This window comes from Haemorhous mexicanus, chromosome Z (assembly GCF_027477595.1).
Source record: "Haemorhous mexicanus isolate bHaeMex1 chromosome Z, bHaeMex1.pri, whole genome shotgun sequence".
Lineage (NCBI taxonomy): Eukaryota > Metazoa > Chordata > Aves > Passeriformes > Fringillidae > Haemorhous > Haemorhous mexicanus.
The window spans coordinates 53,014,497-53,033,757 of NC_082381.1; the positions used below are offsets into that span (position 1 = coordinate 53,014,497).

Consider the following 19,261-nt stretch of genomic DNA (forward strand, 5'->3'; position numbering starts at 1 on the left):
AATTCAGAAGACTATTTCCATTATTCAGAAATAATATAAGTATACTATTTCTCAGAACTCTTCTAAGCAAAAGCACAGACGTTTGTCTTGAAATTGTTCTTGTCATAATATTCTGTTAATATGTATTAGTTGATATGTACTTAGCTTATTTTATGTTAAATTTTAATTGCATTTTAATTCGATAATTTTGTTCATTGTTAGCCCAACACGAGGAAGGACTCTCCTTTGACCAAAGAGGGATAATCATGGAGTCCATGGTAGGATAGCCATCTTTTTTACAGACAGAATGTTATGAGCGAGACAGAAAACTGTGCTAGTCATGAGACTAAGCAGCAGTTTCTAGCATACATGGTCAGTTCTAAAAGAAAAATGGGTGGTCAAGTGGTGCCTGTTAAGAAATCCTGAGCTTTAGGGAACTCAAGATTTTGCTAGTTGTTGACTCCTTTAAGGTTAGATAATGAAAATTTTTGTAATTTTTGAGAATTGAGGCCTGTGAATATGTCTAGTGCACTAAAAATTGAATCTTCTGTAGGTGGGGAACTATAAGTACAGTCCTTCCCAGAAGTAGCAGGATCTCTCTCATGATGAAGAGGAAGCCAAGGGCTGCAGCTTTTGAGCTGCACGTAGTCATTTGCACTCCTGCTGTCTCCAGTCCTGCATTCTTTGGGAGACAGACACTTTTCCTTGTCCAGGGAGTGTCTGATGTGTCAGCCTGGTAAACCATGCAAGCCTTTTCAAGGTTAAAAGGTACTGTGTAACAAAAGTTACACCATTATACCTAGCAGAGACAGTCGCTGGGCTACCATACAGTAAGTATGCTGGCAGTGGTGATGTCAGCATTACATGAGACATATCTTCAAGCAGACAGGAACATTTACTGTTTTTTGTGCTTGTCTTGGCAGAGGGATTTGGCAAAGTATAGCCATTCCTTTCTACAGTAGATTGAAGATAGGTTGCACTGTAGAAAAAGATGTCTTGGCTTGTAAGAAACTGGTCTGGTTGTTAGGCCATCAAACTCAGTCATCCTGTGTTCTGATCAACCAGTCTTAGAAGCAAATGCTAAAAAAAGAGGGACTGCTTCTATGATTAGTATAGCCCCACTTTAAACATTGACATAGTGGTAAAATTCTACATGATTAAAAAATACAGTGGGTAGGCCTCTGATTTTTTAAAGCATGAGAGTCACTACAGTTCTACAGTAAACAGGAAGTACTTGAAAAATGTTTCTGTTGTCTTCCTCACACCCCTTCTCAGCAAGAGCTGAGGAGCTCTGTGTATGCACCTAAGCATTTCAAAACACTAATTATTTAGGTATTTTGAATTGAACAGAACATTTAAGCTATAACCTTCAGATTAAAAAAAAGTCATGACAAGTAGATTATTAATCTTGAACATGCTGGAAAGAATTGCCTAATACGTGCTTAATTGTTTTGCTTCAGTCCGTGATAAAAGCAAGGGCGGGCTGAAACTTCAAAGTTCTGCAGTTCTGTGTACACTTAATGCTAACAAATACTCTGCAACTGACTTTGATCTGGAGCCCAGGATGGGGAAGAGCTTTTCAGTGTGTTAATGCTGTGACTCTTCTGTTGGATTCTGTAGATGAACCTGAGCAGTTCAGCCTCAAACAGCCTTGTTGCCACTCCTGTTCTGCTTCCTCTCCTGCCCTGTGTCTGATCTGTTTAGCAAATACCTACTTTGGGAGTCAAAGGAGGGATTTGTAGGACCTACCTACAATCTTGTCGCTCTTTTTCTTCACAGAAAGGAATGGGTTTCTAGTTAAGCCTTTATCATTACTGTAATTCTTTGTAGAAAAAGCCAGAAAGGGTCCCGTGGGACAAAATACACTTGCTATTCTGTGTGACTTGTGTACACCTAAGGGAGTGAACATTGCACTTCCTTTCTTACCTTACATTTCGCATTCCTGACATTTCTGTGCCAAAAGAGATGTCCTCTTTTGCACTTGCTCGTTCTCTGTTTCTGTGTCCTCTCTGAGTAAGCTTTCTGCTTATACACCCAACCATGACACATGAATGAGTTTGTTCATATGTATGCAACAGGAATTGCATACATATGTACTACTCATTTCTCCTCTGTTTAAGAGCAGTTACTATTAACTAGTTTTTACCTTCACTTAAGAAAAAACTGTGATATTGCATAGATTGACTGTTTCCAGTCTTAGTTTCTGTATGAAAGAGCTGTGGAGTTCTTTCATCTCTCCTTATGGATTTCCAAAGGAATATCTTATGCCCAGGAGCTGAGCAGATTCAGTTGATCTGTAATGTCTGTTCCAGAACCAGGCATCTTCCTTGTTCCTTCATTTCAAACTGTGTGATACTTGAAAACATGTAATAATATACCTTGAAAATACTAGCTTATTATTCAGGACAAAAGATTTAATAGAAATATCTATTGTTGGGCTCTTGGAAGATGGATGGGATATTAATAGTTGAACTACAGTGATTGAAGATTTCTGAGGAAGAAAGTAGATTTGGAAAAGAAAGGGAAGTTCTGAACAAAAGAATATATTAGAGAAATAAATGTTTCAGTAGGGAGATGCATCTTATTAGTGGAAAAAAAATAAAAAAAGAATACTCATCTCTCACCGTTTTTTATCCACTTTGGCCTCTTGAAGGATGTTGTTGATGTAACAACAGCATCAAAAGCATGAGCTGTGAATGCACTTAAAACAGAAGTAACTCACTAGTGTAGCAAAAACCAGCCTTTTACATTAGCATTTTCATTAGTAGTTAAAATAAGCAAACAAAGAACCCCCCTGCACCTGAAACCTTTATTAGTTGGTATTTGTGCCCTTGTCCTTGAGCAGAGCTGACTTACTTTTCAGTGACTGTGAAAAAATAATTTCATGTCCTTTCCCTGAGGAATGTTTTTATTCAGTGCTAGAATGTCACTTCCTCAACCCTCAGTTTCCACAAACTGGAAATCATTCAATGAATACCCATAAAAGGTATTTTTTAGTACCAAAAAGTACCTGGAAAACTGAGCCTTTCAGGTTATTCAAGGAAATATAATTACAAGAAGATGATATCAGCTTTTTCACTAAATCTGTGTGCAACCACTCTGTGTTTCTATTTTCAGTGTTTCTGTTTTCTAAAGCACTACTTACCAGCTGGAAAGAGGGGTATATGAGCACAGGCAGTGATGTTACAGATGTGAGGTGCGGGAATCAAGCAAAACTTTGTCTTGTGTTACTGCAAGGCAACAGGTGCAAGCCTTATGGAAGGATGAGTAGGGCCTGGTGAGGGACTGCTGGGGTAGTGCTTGTGGGGATGAGACTTGCAGCTGCTAGCTAGAAACCAGGGGCTGAAAGGTCTTTTGATTATCTAAGTGTCTGAGGGATAGCAGCCATGACCTTGGTCTGTAGAGTTAAGGGTGGAATTTAACCTGCTTTCCCATTACACAAATATTTAAGCTGAGTCATGCTGAAAATTTCTATTGTGAATCTTTGTCTCCATCTGAGGTTTCATCTGCCTGCATTACTTGGCACTATAGCTCTTTTTTTTGTGAGATGATTGGCAAAGAACTAAAATTAAAAGTACTGTGTTTTTCTCACACTGTAGTTTTGTAATGGCTGATTTTTTAAATTGTTTTGTCTTCTCTCTTTCCCTTCCCCAAAAGAGCCTACTCCTTTCATGTTACTGCAGATGGTCAGATGCAGCCAGTTCCTTTCCCTCCTGATGCCCTCATCGGCCCAGGAATCCCTCGCCATGCCCGTCAGATCAACACCCTGAACCACGGCGAAGTTGTGTGTGCAGTTACCATCAGCAACCCCACGAGACACGTGTACACGGGTGGGAAGGGGTGTGTCAAGGTTTGGGACATCAGTCAGCCTGGCAACAAGAGCCCTGTCTCTCAACTGGACTGCCTGGTAGGTGAACAGGAATTTATGCACAAGGGTAACTTCTCCCTAGAGACTCAAAAAAAAAGTCCTTCTTTGGATTTTGTTCATATTAGAAGGAAATAGCAGGCAGATCTGTTTCCTGGTGTCTTTTTTTTTTCAATACATAACGGTGTTGCAGAGAATAGTGCTGCTTTGTTTAGTGATAATTATCACTAAGAGTCAAATAACAGATCAGATTTCTGAATAGAACGCGTATGTCATGTTTTGAATAAAGCATAATATTTTTTTCCCTTTCTAGTTATAGTGATGATTTTTGTATATGAGTTTAAAAGGAATGTAGCTTGTCTTATGCAGGGCTGCAGAGAACCTTCCTAGGTCTTTCACTCACACAAGGAGTGAAAACATCATTTCTGTAAGATGATAGCAACCACATACTGGAATAACATGACATAGTACCAAAGGTCACTTAAAGTTTTGCTATGATTTTTGTTCATCATCCACTAGTTATACATATAGGCCAGTTATTTTCACATGTGCAGGATACAAAAGGGACTGGGTGCGCTAGTATAGGTGAAGAGTTAACAAAAGTGATGGCTCAATAAGAGATGCTTCTCACTAGAAGCAGCGTAGAGGTTTGTGCAGTGCTAACTGAGAAGACTTAATATTGTCAAGCACAGCAATATGTATTGTGAATGAAAATTCTAGCTACAGTGTAGATCCAATTAAATGTGGTGAGGTTTTTTACCCTTTATCCTTTCTTTACTGCTATCATTTTGTAATTGCTGAGTAGTAATAGTGAAGTTGAATAGATATTCTGTTCTGTGGCAGGTATGTCTGTCTGGATGAAGAGCCTTCAATTAAGTCAGGGTGCAGTAATGACTGATTAAGTCAACATTTTCACTGCCCTACTTACTGCTCCTTTGCTGCAAATTAAAAAAATATCTCATAGTAGGAATGCTGTTAACTAATTATTGCAGTGGTTTTTTCTGTCTTAAGTTACACATCTTAATGATCAATTTTTTGTAAAAAAACTGTTGCCAGTCAAGCAAGGTTGTAATAAGGAAAGGCAGAAGTGTCTTCTGTCACTAATTCCCCCACAGTACCTCTCAAATCAACAAAAACATCATGAACGAGAGATCAATATATCACGTTGAACAGCAAAGGACCAACATAAATACAGGACCAATACAGGAATCCTTAATCTTTCAACTTTACCACTGCGAATGCGAAATAGTGTTTGAAAGAAAAATTCAAAAATCTGAAGCGCTTGAGACTGGAACAACATTTTCATATAGGGCTGTTAAATGCCAAATGAAAGGTCATTTGCTTTAATATTTCTATTGTTGGTGGCCTTCACTGATGGAGTACATTTGCAGAAAAGCAAGTTTATTTTGGCTCTGGTTTTGTGTAATGAGATAGAAAACTTGCCATTTGTCACATTTGAAACAGAGTAGACAGTGGCAACAGGAGTCTGCAGTTTTAATTTCTGCAGCTGCAGTTTCTAATTAGTGATGAGAAGTAGGTGTTTCCAACCTTTTAAGATCTGCTGGCGCCTCTTCAGTACTTTGGTAATGGAAAAAGTACCAAACTGCTTGAAACTTTGATGCAGCCAGAATTATATTAGTGGTCATTACTGGCAGGCACGTAACTGAGGTGATTTGTGTTGTACAGAACAGAGATAACTACATCCGCTCCTGTAAATTGCTGCCCGATGGATGCACCCTCATAGTTGGCGGGGAAGCCAGCACATTATCCATATGGGACCTGGCAGCTCCAACTCCTCGTATAAAAGCAGAGCTGACATCCTCAGCACCTGCCTGCTATGCTCTGGCTATCAGCCCTGACTCCAAGGTGTGCTTTTCCTGCTGCAGTGATGGGAACATTGCAGTGTGGGACCTGCATAACCAGACATTGGTCAGGTGAGTCGTTGTTTACAGAAAATTTTAATAGAAGTTTCTCTTTGGACAGCTACATAAATATTTATCTCCCTGAATAGGGTTTATAACAGCAAAGTAAATAGTGTCTCTTATTCAGAGGAGTGGTTTACACCCAAGTCAGGCAGAAACTAGTTTTGGTAGTTTCAGCCTAGTCTCGGAAGATAAGCTTTCAGGGTTTGTCCATAACCTGCTGTAATCAGTGTAAAAGCTCCTGCAGGTCTCTATTATTTGGGATTGGTCTGCAGGTTTCTACAGGCAGCATTCTTGCTGGTTTGTTGCTGGTATGGGCTGAACATGCCTTCTAGGGAACACTTTGAGGTTTGTTCCTTTCCTTTGTCTTAAGCCTTGTTAAGTAAAAAAAGAGTATTTTCAATTCTTATTTAGCAAGGATAAGTAGTAAAATTAATCTTATTAAAGTGGTTGAAAGGCTGGATCCTCTCAGTTCTTTAGGAAGGAAGGGGGGCTTACTATAAGATAAATTTAGTTCAGGCTTACCAAAGTAGTGATGGTTTACAATATTTTGAGAAGAATGGGTCAAATTTGGAAAAGGCCATGATACCTTGAAAGTTCTGAACACAAAAACTAAAGAATATGCTTAGTCTACTGTGTTTCAGTTAAACTTCTGTATAATTAGCTGAAAATTACATAGACAGTCATGTTAATGTGCATGCAAATTTTACTTTCTGTTGAACTTACGATCAATAAATACAATTTTAGTTATATAAAATTTTCACTTTGTCATGTGCATGCTTAGTCCCTGTAAAGTTGCACTCTGCTGCATCTATACACATCTGTGAATGTCTTGCTTTTAAAATGTTTGCTGTATGTGTTCCCACCACTTGCATGCTGTTCTTGCTGGTTGATAGCACATGGAATTTTGAGACCAGAGCTGCTAAACAAAATATGCCGTGTGGCCTTTCTGTGGCAGCTCTTGGTGATTCATACCTTTCCTTCACAAGGAAGGTCTTTTAGCTGTCTTTTCCCCACCCGTCCTCCACCTTTCACACTGAGTGAGGCACAGGACTTTTCTAAAGCTAATTGCTGATGAAAAATGCAGGAGCTTCAGAATGCTTTAGCCAAAGGATTAAGAAAAACTTGAGATGACCTTCTGGTTGTTGAAAGCTGAGATTTCCTAATGAGATGGTTATAAAACAAACTGCTCCATTTAGATTTTTCTAATCTCCTGCCACAGAGAATGCAACTTTGTGACTCAGAAATGCTTGTGTTTAACTATCTGGATCTTTATCTGGATCCCATTCTATTAGTATATCTGCTTGTTATTTATCTTCTTGACTTGCAGCCAAAGAAAAATACAGAAGCTGTTTTCTGAAATTGGAGGTTTTATTCTCTGACAACTTCGATTTTATCTGAGTTATCCTTGGTGGTTTTAACTGTAGTTACTGGGCTTTAATATTCTCCCAAGTGGGTATGGGTTTTTGGTCGGTTTTGTTGTTTTGTTTTCTTTTTTCAAAACCTGATAAGAAATATTTGACTTTATTTAGCTAACCGTGATGCAGATAATTTCTCTAGCACCTGGAAAATGGTTTTTTTAATAATGGTATTTAATGCTCAGTGAGAGGGAGGGGCTGATTCTTGCTCATCGTCAGACACAGAACAGATGACACATGTACAGAGTCCAAAACTAACACCACAACAGTGTTTACCTTGAGCTCTGGCAGGAAATCATTATTCAATCTGGTTTGTTTTATCAGGCAATTCCAGGGCCACACAGATGGAGCCAGCTGTATTGACATTTCTAATGATGGTACCAAGCTCTGGACAGGAGGTTTGGATAACACTGTCAGATCCTGGGACTTGAGAGAAGGGAGACAGCTACAACAGCATGACTTCACATCACAGGTAACTGGATTTTCCTACAGCTTGTGGCAATATGTGGGGTGGGAAGGAAACCCTTAGGATCAAAGGTAAGGCTGAGCCCAGTAGAACTGTGGCAGGTTGTTCCCGCTCTTCCTTTTGGCTGCTCTCAACACAATATTTTGAAGCTTTTTTATGTGCTTAGATTACAGAAGAAAATGATGGCCTGACACTACTCTTCTCCTATTTTTCTAAGTTAATATGTAAAAACAGGGGTTATTTAATTACTCAAATTTTGAACTGCAGTTTTTCTGTTGAACTATGTAAATCTGCCTTTATCTCTCTCTCTCTCTCTCTCTCTTCCCCTTTCCCAAATAATTTTAACTGCAGAAAAAATTATCTATAGGGAAAAACATATTAAAATATATAAATATGGTATAATTTTCAGATATTTTCCCTTGGTTATTGTCCTACTGGTGAATGGCTGGCTGTGGGAATGGAGAGTAGCAATGTCGAAGTGCTACATGTAAATAAACCAGACAAGTATCAACTGCACCTTCATGAGAGCTGTGTATTGTCACTCAAGTTTGCTTACTGTGGTAAGTTGCCCTGAACATAGAACTAGAGGTCAGGGCTCTTAATTCATGTTTTGCTGATTAGTTATTTCATAGTCATGAGTTATTACATCTCAGTTTCTTAAGTAATGCATAAATGTCTCTGCTTCATGAATTCAAATGCCCTTATCTACAAACAACCATCTGTTTGTCTAGAGGCTGCTGTGAGGATTGATTCATGTGTAAAAAGCTATTTCTGTTTGAAGTTTAGGGATTTCCTAGTATGTAACACACTGCAAACGTGCTGAGCATCCACACTGATTGTAAGCAAAAGTACTGTATTGATTTGTAGTAAGAGCTTTTATAAGGGCAATTAGTTAACAGATTTCATTGATGTGAATTGAAAACCCAAAGTTTGTCAGATGTCTCTTTCATGTTTCTGTAATCCTTCTGGTTTATATTCTAGGTAAATGGTTTGTGAGTACTGGGAAAGATAACCTTCTTAATGCATGGAGAACTCCTTATGGAGCCAGTATCTTCCAGGTGAGGATGATGTTGATTTTAATGAAAAAAAAAAATAAAACATGCAGAGTTCCAGGAGTGGATTCAGATATCTTCACATATGTGATCTACATAGAATGAGATGATGAAATGAGGGTAAACAGACTTTTTTTTTAATGATGTAATATATTTCTATTTTTCTTCTAGTCCAAAGAATCTTCATCAGTGCTTAGCTGTGACATCTCTGTGGATGATAAGTACATAGTCACTGGCTCTGGAGACAAAAAGGCTACAGTCTATGAAGTTATCTACTGAAAAATATGACGGGGATATTCTTTCAGAGGTTGAACTGGGCCAAAATTGTTTGTAGAAGTAGAAGGGTTTTGAATTTTTGAAAGGAAGCAAAAGCATTGAGGTTCCAGACCTTGCCATGAAACTGCTCCGATTTTTCAAAATAGAAGGCATCATCCAGCAACCAAGTATTGGCTACATGGACCAGACGGAGCACAGAGGCAAGATGGACAAATGTAGCCTAGGTTTTTGACATAATTTTTAAAAGCCAAGTCTACTGAAGAATGTTGGAGCCTTTTATTTTTTTCTTTTTGTGACCTCATGCAAATTTTTCTCATTGCCTGAATATGGGGGATAAATACCTTTCTGTTCCTTGCAGTTCAAATTACATTCTGTCCTGGGTAGAGCAGCAGTGTCTCAGATGAACTTGTTTCCTGGTTTTGCATCTTGTGATATGTTTTTGTATTTTTGTTGAAGGTCAAACATTTGTATAAATTGTAAATATATTTAGTTTACTACAGTAAAGGCTTTAGTACCAACAACCAGTCTTCCCCCTTGCCCCCTCCCTGCTTGCCCTGCTTATTTAAAATTAAAAACCTTTTGGGGATATAAGTACCTTTTTAGAAACAAAAGCAAACACTATGTATAGTTTGAAAATGGTGTCTTATTCTTTATAACTGTTCTTAGATTTCTTTATCATACTTCAAAGTAGTTGATTTGACATATGAGGATATCAAGTCCAGTAGATATTGTCTTGTTCTACAGAAAACTTAAAGGCAGTTTTGTACTAATTATAGTGTAAATATAAAAATTGAACATTTCATAAAGCTGTGCAGTTTAAGTTTATTCTTATGTCCCATGTATATGTTCTTTGGCAGATACAGTAATATGTGCCTGATCATAACTCATTTGGTCATTTCTCTGGAAGGGGAGGTGACTTCCCTGTCCTTTTTTTCCCCCCAGCTGAACAGAATTCACATAAGACTACATTTCAACTAAGTACATCAGAGCCTTTATTTGTTATGTGAGGATGTCTGTGATTAGATAAGTTTCATCCTTCATGTTTTACAGAGAAGTGGTGGTTAATGACCATTTCCTTTTTAAAGTCTTGTCTATACTTAGATACTCAGGTAAATTTAACTAAATTACCAAAAGTGTGAGTTTACAGGGGATTGCTTAAAGATGTTAAATACTTGCAGGGTTGCAAGTGAAGAGAATTAACCTAAACTAAGTTAAACTCGCTTCTTAATTTCTTGTGAGAATATTGACAAAGGAATAATTTGATTTTTAACTAATCCACTCTACAAATTAATTAGAATTAATTTTCCTGAGTGTCCCATGTTATGCCGGCCTGTAGGCTCTATGTATTCATGCTGAGCAATCTTTGAATCCTTTACATTGTCGCATCATTGTGTGACATCTGTGAAGAGCCATGATAAGCAGCCAGTTACCAAAGCTATGCATCTTCAAGTTTTCTTGGTGTACTCAAGAGCAATGGATGAGAAAAGAATGTGTTCACTTTATTTAACTATTATTTTTTCAGTCTAATGTGTTCTACCACTGTGTGCTAGACAGCAAACGTTGCTGTTGCACTGGTGAGAGCATACATTTCCTACATTCTGTAATTTGGTTGCTAATGGAGAGTACAGATGAACAGGATATTTTTGAACAATTAATTTAGATTACACAAACTGGCAGACAGAAGAAGAGCTGCTTTCTCATTTTGCTTGCATTTGACAATGGCCTATGTCCCTGCTCTTTCAAAGACATGTCGCTAAGAAGAAACAAGCTTGACTGACAGATGTATTGATTGGATGAGTAATTTTTTGTCTGGGAGCAAATTTTATCTAAATTTCTAGTCTGAAGAGACACAGGTTTTCCTTTTGATTTACATGACCATTTTACTGAAACTAAATTGTGGCATCTAAAACTGTAATTGTCTTAACGTATCAATATTCCATTCAGAATGCAAAATATTTCCCATTCAGGATAATCTGGTCTCCTAGACCTTTAAAATTAGCATTTTATCAATATGTATCCATATATATCTTTGTTGATTGAAAAGTTGTTAATTTGTATCTGTATGAAAATGACAGATGAGTTTAGATGCGAGTTATGTTACTTTAGACGTAGTGGGGCAAAAAGCAGAATCATCAGGCTTTTCAAAGTATGAACTATAGTTGCTACACTGAAATACTGGGAAGTGCTATGCCATTTTTAAAAGGGAAAGTTTTAAAACAAGAGTATTTACAAGACTACTTGATTTTTACATTTTCATATTGAAATTTCTCTGAACATCTGGCTCTGGCAGTAATCTTTGGCCTTAGCAGCATTGGGAAATTTACTTTAGGTAGGACCTTTTGGATTTTTGTCAAACTGGTATCACCTTCGCTTTTATTTTATAGGCATCCTTTTGTTGTTCTCTGAAGTCAATATAAAAAAACCCTACAAGTGTAATTGGTCTGCTATATGTTGTGGCATAGGGCTTGCTAGTAAGATCACTTGTCAATCAGGAGGCTCAAAATCATAGCATCAGGAAAATCATAAAACACTTTATTTTCTTGGCTTCTAGAATGTACAGTATGTCAGAGCAGTTCTGGAATCAGAAATTTATGTGTACAAATTTAATCATATTTGTACCATGTATTTCTTGATTGTAATTAAGAAATTAATTCCTTTTTTCCCCCATATCTTTAAGCCTTGGGTCTGAAAATTAGTGGATACATCTTAAAGCTTGTGGATGCATCATCCATACTTGTGGAAGAGTACTTCTCTCCATTTGTTGTTTCAGATTTCACTTAATGTTTATAAAATTGTGAGTCTTTTCATTTGTCAGTAAAGCATATTCTACTTGCAGATATAATTTTTAATGACAAGATAGATTTGCTGAACTCCTAGCATGTCTGTCTACACAATCACCTGAAAGATGTAAAACTTGTGAAGCTTAAAACTTTTTTAAGTTTTAAGCTTGTAGCCCTGTGTAAAGTAGTGGGTGGAAATAATTGCTTATTGAATGAAGTAACAGACTAACCAAGATCAGCAGTAACTGAAAAGGCGCTGGGAAAACCATGTGGGCAAGAGATCCAGATATCCTTCTGTGCACGAGTAACTATTGTATAGGTAATTCATTTTTTTTTTGTGGGGGGTCAACTTAAACACAGTCCTAAAAGATTCCTTTGGTTAGCCCCTTTTGAGACAGTCTTTGTGTGCTGGGTGGCCTTCAGTATTCAGAGATGTCTCAATGCCACTCTGGCAAATGCCAGTTCTGGATAGAAGCAGGGAGTCCTTACAAAAGACATTGTGGATGTCAGTGCAAACAATAACTGATGAAGAGGGGATTTGTGGTAATACCAGTTCAACTGAGCAAAATCCTTTGTCAGCTTTAATATGTATATTTTGTATATGTGCACTTGGTATAACCCTTCATAAATCAATTGTGCAGAAAGTAATGATTTCATTCCACACAATGTGTTTGTCAGTGTGTCAGACTTTCTTTTTGATTGTAATTCCAAGCAATGGTAGTTCCCCATGTTAGCCCACAAGCCACTGGTATCTTGAGAGAGAGTTATCATCTACGTTAGTTCTTTCTAACTCATTTGGCATTTCAAAGGCTTTTGTTCCTTTAAAGAAAAGAGAGAGCACTGAATGAGCATCATTTTCACAGACTGTTAAGTGTTATTTTTTAATATAAACATCAATGTAGAATCTGTCATCTAGTCTCATACATACTTCTATGTATGAATGATTGACCCTAGATTTGGCTTACATTTTTGCATTGGTGATACAACTAGAATTTCCGTAGCTTCTAAGTTACTAAAGTAGCTTTAACTCAGTTGACAAACTGATTTTTTGTTTTGGTGTTTAATTCTTGATAGGGTTTTTTGTTTGTTTGTAATTTTGTGGAATGACTGGCCCACTTAGGAGCCCATGGGATTATGTAGTCTAGTTAAAATAGTCTTTCATATTTTCTATTATATTGGTGCAATTTTGAGTTGATGGGGAAATTCCACCATTCTGTTAATTAAGAAAGGTGGATTTTGAAGTTTTTGGGCTAAGGAGGAGTACAGACTTCTGATTTCGCACTACTGATAAAGTGTTTACCCTTAAATAACTTCACTGGATAATCTGGACTGACTCCAGCTCTGCTGTCTCTTTGAAGGATTTTGGTTTTTTCTCCTACCACAAGCACACAGAAAGAATTTGAGAATGTAGGTCTATGTAAGACTTCAGCCAATTCATTCTGTCCTGCCAGACAGACATACTTCATTACATGATGGGCAAGGTGAAGTAACTCAGAGTTGAACCTGACAAACACCAGAATGCAGGAGAGTTATGGCAGGGAAATTCATGGGCAGTATCACTTCAGTTAGAAAAGCCCTCCAAGATGATCTAGTCCAACCTTTGACTGAACATTATGTGTAAACTAAACAAAAGCATTATGTGCTGCATCCAGTCATTTCTTGAACACCTGTGGGATGGATGACTCTACTACCTCCCTGGGCAGCCTGCTCCAATGCTTGACAATATTATCCTTGAGGAAATTCTCAGGTCCAACCTGAACCTCCCCTGGCTCAGCTTGAAGCTGTGTCCTCTTGTCCTGTGGCTGAGAGGAGAGGCCAAGTGACACCCAACCTGCTACAACCTCATTTCAGGGAGTTGTAGAGTGATGAAGTCTCCCCTTTTCTCCAGTCTAAACAATCCCAGCTCCCTCAGCCACTCCTTAAAAGACTTGTGCTCCAGACCTTTCACCAGCTTCTTTGCTCTCCTCTGAACACACCTCAATGTCCTTGTAATGAGTGGCCTAAAACAGAACACAGGATTTGAGGTGCAGGGACAGTGCACCAGGGACAGGGACAAGGAAAATCCCAGCTCTATTCCTGCTAGACACACTATTGCTGACACAAATGAGGACACCATGAGTCACCTTGGACACCTAGTCACACTGCAGGACAAGGGAAAATGAGAACATAGAAGCACATACGTTGTAGGTGTAATCTAACATGCCAACTATGCAATTCACCTAGAATGAGATTTCAGTCAGAGAGTTCACTGATGTCTGTTTCTCTGTAAAGTTGTTCAAATGTTTCTGCAGTTATTCAAGGACACCTGAGTTGTGTGTTTGAACTGGGAGTGGACATTTCTTTGATATCCATAAATATGTAGACATCTCATCCTAAGAGGAAAGGGAGTTAACTCAGCCAGTTCTCAACATTTACCATTACCTTTTATTTCTGTAGCTCAAGATCTGCTTCCAAGCACTTGATAATCCCATTTTCAGCAACATGCTCCCAAATGTCCCACTGCAGTTTAAGTGCTTAGTGCTGTGTGGTAGATTTTGCTAAGGAAACCAGACATGTAAGAACTGGGTGCTTGAAAAATCTGTCCTATGGGTCTATCTTACTGACATTTCTGAGAAATTTACCCAGGATTTCTGTTCAGCTATATGGGAGAGCTCAAACACTCACTGAAACATCTTCTAAATCAGAAAAATATGTGTTTTGAACATATTCTAAGCACATGGGTGGGCTTGGGTTTTTTTTCTTCGTTTGGTTTGTGGTTTTTCACTATTTTCTGTTGATTTATTTCTTTTTTTCTTCTGACATTACTTTAAAAACTTTGAATTGAATACAACAAGAAAACATGAAGGGAAATCAGAAGAATGAATAATAGTCTTCAGAGGGCAGAATGTTGTTGAAGACGCAAAGAACCTACTGCTTCTATGATACATTAATTCTTGAGAGTGATGGATTTCTATTTCTTTGAGGCTAAAAGTGCTGCTCAGAAAACTGAATACCAAAAAATGTCTGTTGTGGGGACAAATGTTAGTTACCATTTTTAAATCTGAGCAGTGTTTTTTGGGGGGTTGGGTTGTTTGGGGTTTCCCCCCTATATTTCTTAGATCTGGGTCTCACAGTTCACTCCGAGAAGCTGAACAACAGTCCATGTTCTTTCTGGCTCTATGCTCTACTATGCATTTGTAAGAATTTAGTTGCCTGCTAATGATATATAATACACAGGAAAATCTGATTGAATATTTTAGTGGATAGCTGCATAATTATATTGGGCAGTGTCTGCTGTAATGATTTCCCTTACTAAAGAAAGCACTCAGATATAAGATAGCTGCATTATTCTATACTCATACTTTTATTGTTTATGGAATTCCTGGTTTGGCACAGTTGACTCTTCCTAGAAAAAGTTCTGTAATGGCTTCTGAGGTAAAACATAAAATTATGAGATTTTTTCTGTCCTATAATTTCACATGTGATTTTGCCCATATTTTGTAAGGTTATATTGATTCATAGAAGAGATGCTGCAAGGAACTCAATGTTTCTATTGTGTACAGCTTGGCAAGGATTGCCTTTGCTGTGTTCACAGCACAAAGGTATCTCTCAAACCCTGTTTCAAAACCCTGTTTTCTGCCAAAAATGAGTTTGAGGTGAAGATAACACATAGTCTGGAGACTAAGCAATCAAACATACTGTTATCATTATCCCTTTTGTATACTCTGTCATTAACATAGAAAATGGAGATGATAGCCTGTAACTGCAAACAATAAATGCTGTTTTTCCTTTGAGCACTGATTTTAATGGCAGTTAAAAAAAGTTAACAAGCAGAATGAAGGGGTCATAAATGAAAGTTAACCCACAGCAGTTGGAAACTGAGAAATCCTTGTTACTTTCCTGGTAGTGAGCCTGATTTGTTTAAAATAAAATCCATCTGCTCATTTCACAGTCTTTGTCACATTTCCTTCAGTGATCCACAGTGGATTACCCCTTACTTTAAAACCTGTCTGCAATTATGATAAGCTAATAACTCTTATTTTGTGGTTTGCTGTAGCATAAAGTTTTGCAGAGCAGCAAAGATGCCCTTTATTCTTAAAAAATAGTCTGCTATTGGGGTTTTTTTGCTGTTGGACATGATTTTTTAAAAATTAAATTTCAAATAAATATACAATCTGATGGCTTTGCAAATTCGAAGTATTTTCTAATTGTTGATGAATCAGCCAAACACTTTTGTTAGGTATGTAAATGTCCTTAATGTCCACCTGGTTTTTGCTTAGCATGCCATACATGCAACAAAACTTGGGAGCGATTCAAGTTTTGTGACCACATTAAATTTACTTACTGGAATAAGTTTCCTTTTTCATACAGAAATCAGTTTACTACCGTGCTCCTTTGTGTTTCCTCCCGGATATACATTAGATCTCTAGAGATATTTTAATGAGTTATACATACATAATGCTTCTAATTTTTCTCTGTCTTTCTGATTGTTAGATATGTGAGATGTGTATTTCTGACAGCAGTTGAGTGAATATTCACAAATATATGATATATTTGAATTTTTGAATGTGTACTTCAAGAAGTTTATAGACTTGTATAGATAAATCATTGATTTTCATTTGTCAAATCCAAGATTTTCAAGTCCTGATACTCTTGTATTTTTATCAGTGAATCTGTTAAAGGAAATACTTCTGGATTTTGAATGGTTTTCATTGCTTTTTTTTATTTGTTTATGTAGATACTCTTCTTTGTTGAGTACAAATTATTGACCTGGTATTCTATTTATAATTCTTCCTGGTTCTTCAGTATTTTATCTAGCTGTAACTTATTAAAAACCACAATTATGAAATGGGGATATTAATGACAAGTGGTTTTAATGTGAGAATTTCAAAATGCATGTTAGAATATTTCAACACTTTGTTCACTGTAATTTTACATTTTTTCATTACTTAAGTAATTAAAAAAAATCCTTAGGGTTGAATTAGAGTAAAATTTTATACATCTCAATACTAATTTTGTCTCCCAGTGGACAGCAATAATTTAGATGGGATTGTTTTTACTCTACCTAATTTATTCTTGGGCAGGGGGGAAGAGGAAAAATATTAACCTTGCAAATTTTGCTAATTATAATAATTTCATTGCTATTGTTAGTTGTTTTTAATAACCTCCATGCCTTCAGAAATTTGTTCTTCTATATTTTGAAGAAAACATACAGATATACAGGGTTCTGTAATAAAATGTGTTTACAGTATTTATCCCCTGGGTTAGCTATAACAGTAAGGGGAAGTACAGTGACAGATACCACTTGCAATAGTTGCTAGTGCAATGTGCCTTTAAATAATTTTCTTTAGTTGTTAAATTTTTTTGTAATCTTAGGTGAGCAGCTTTAAATCAGTTTCATTTCTAGCGAAGTGGATATGACAATACGTTCTTAGAGCTTTACTAGTCTTACTAAATTTAAATCTGCACGGTAAATCGTTGCATGGATGGTTTTGAACTGATTTGACTGCTCAGGTTAACTTCTTAGGTTTCAAAACCTGCTAGAGTAGAGGGAGAAATTACCAGTTATATTTGGGGGTTTTTTATTGCTTTCGTTTTGTACTATATATATCAGTGGTACTTTATTACCACAGTAGGTGTGCTTGGTTTTAATGTTGCCATAGTTTGCTCCATCTGTTTCCTTTGAATTTAGCTTAAAAATTAATCCCTTTCCATAGGTGTCTGCTTTGAACCTTAACAAATATGAAAATAATCAAAATATCTCTATTTGATAGAGACACTGTATATTTCTCTGTTTCTGATGTGGATGTTGTTTAGCAGGGCTTATCTAGTTAAAAGGCAGTTAAACTAGTAGTCACACATGATCTGTGTCTGTCATTCATAGAAAAAGTGCAACAAAGTGATATGTGGTGGTAACAATTCGGAAGGAAAAGAATATGAAATTCAGATAGCAGCTTGAACAATTTACTGTTAGCATGGGGCCCAATAACACTACAAAGCTATAAACTCTGTCTTTCTAGATTGCCCAGTTAGGTGGCAGAGATGCAATTTGTCTTTTCTGAAGCCGCCTGCTGCTAGCTAGCTCCATCTCCTGTCACAGCCTATTAGCTCCCCAAGAAAATTGGTGGGAAATTGCCTGCAGATTGTAGGAAATTGCATCTCCAGACCCGGGAAAAAATGTAGGATAGCACAACACTGATCCTCCCAGAGCAGCTATTAATACAGCAAAAGATGACCTTTGGCATGGCGTGAAACGACTTTGCTGAATAAAGACTGTATTATGTGTGGTTGAAGGAGGGAAGGAATTATTATCCTAGCTATGCTTGCAGTCAGCCTGTTCCAGGAAGCCTAAGTATGAGCAGTAGGTTTTGCTGCTCCCAAGCTCATTCCCCCTGGAAGGTGGGAGAAGACATTTTGGAGCCTTATACACAAATTTCATTGTATAGATGGGCAAAAACCCCATTATGTATTTAAATGATGTTAGTACATATCCAATTCAAAGGTTTAGTGACAAAGCTGAAAGGTAATTTATGAAGCTAATTGGAAAAAAAGTAAATAGGTACCTCTGCTCAGTCGAGTCTTGGTCAGACTAGGAACTTCTTGGCTATTTAATTCTATTTGTATATACATATTATACATTTGATTTTGGAGCAGTTACAATGAAAAGGACCAGATTTGTTCTGTAACTGTGAACTGTAAAAAGTCATGGGATACACATTGCTTATCAAGATTTTAGCATTAAATTCCTTGCTGCTAGGAAGCTCACTTCTGTTGTGTTTAAACCAATTCCCATGTGTTCTTTATGATGTGATATACAATGAGTTTCATCCTCTGTCATTTCTACTACAGCTACCTTTCTAATTTGTACTTTACCTCAGTTTTATAGGGCCTTTCAATAAAAGACTCAACTTTTCTGTGAATTCTGAGAGAGGGGGTATGTATAGTTAGGTTTTTCTGAAACATAAAAATAAATGTCAGTATTTTCTTTGAGCTTGCAATTGTATTTAGTTGATTCAAAGCCTCCTGAGGAAGATGTGATTGTGAATCAGAATGGTGTATTGATCAGAAGCGAGTATGAGGAGGGCGGCAGCAGCAGGGAAAAAATCATTTTGCAATCAAGAGCATTGCTGTTTTCAAACTCAGACAAGATCTCTTGGTAACTGGCAGCTGCCCAGGGATCTAAGTGAAACCAATAGGTTCATTTCCTGTTGTATTAGTGTCCACTGTTGTAAATGAGCTAGCAGGGCTTACGAACACTCACACCGCTGATTAGAGAAAATTAGTGTCCTGCCTTATGGAGCTGAGGCAGAGGCAAAAAAGGTATTGCACATAGTTCAAAGCAAGCTGAAGGGGATCAAGAGAACTTCATGTCGTGGGGCTCTCTGGACTGCTGTTTTGAATTCTTATGCTCCTGAATGCACACATATGTCAGTCTGAAATACTAATTCTTTGAGGCATTGGTTTTCTAAATTAGTTATAGCACCTTTTATGGAAGTTATGCAGTTTAGTGCTGCGTGTCTTTTC

At 37.3% G+C, this 19,261-nt stretch overlaps 1 protein-coding gene across 6 annotated transcripts in view; it reads left to right on the top strand.

Moving 5' to 3' along the window:
• LOC132322601 (transducin-like enhancer protein 1) overlaps window positions 1-18,727 on the top strand; it is an 80,281-nt gene extending 61,554 nt beyond the window's left edge. For all 6 annotated transcript variants that reach the window (XM_059837204.1, XM_059837203.1, XM_059837207.1 and 3 more), the window contains 6 exons: window positions 3,637-3,886; window positions 5,531-5,778; window positions 7,509-7,656; window positions 8,060-8,210; window positions 8,632-8,708; window positions 8,874-18,727. In XM_059837204.1, coding sequence (XP_059693187.1) covers window positions 3,637-3,886; window positions 5,531-5,778; window positions 7,509-7,656; window positions 8,060-8,210; window positions 8,632-8,708; window positions 8,874-8,981 — 982 coding nt within the window. In that variant the 3' untranslated portion in view covers window positions 8,982-18,727. The remainder of the gene's footprint in view (window positions 1-3,636; window positions 3,887-5,530; window positions 5,779-7,508; window positions 7,657-8,059; window positions 8,211-8,631; window positions 8,709-8,873) is intronic.
• The last annotated feature ends 534 nt before the right edge of the window (window positions 18,728-19,261 follow it).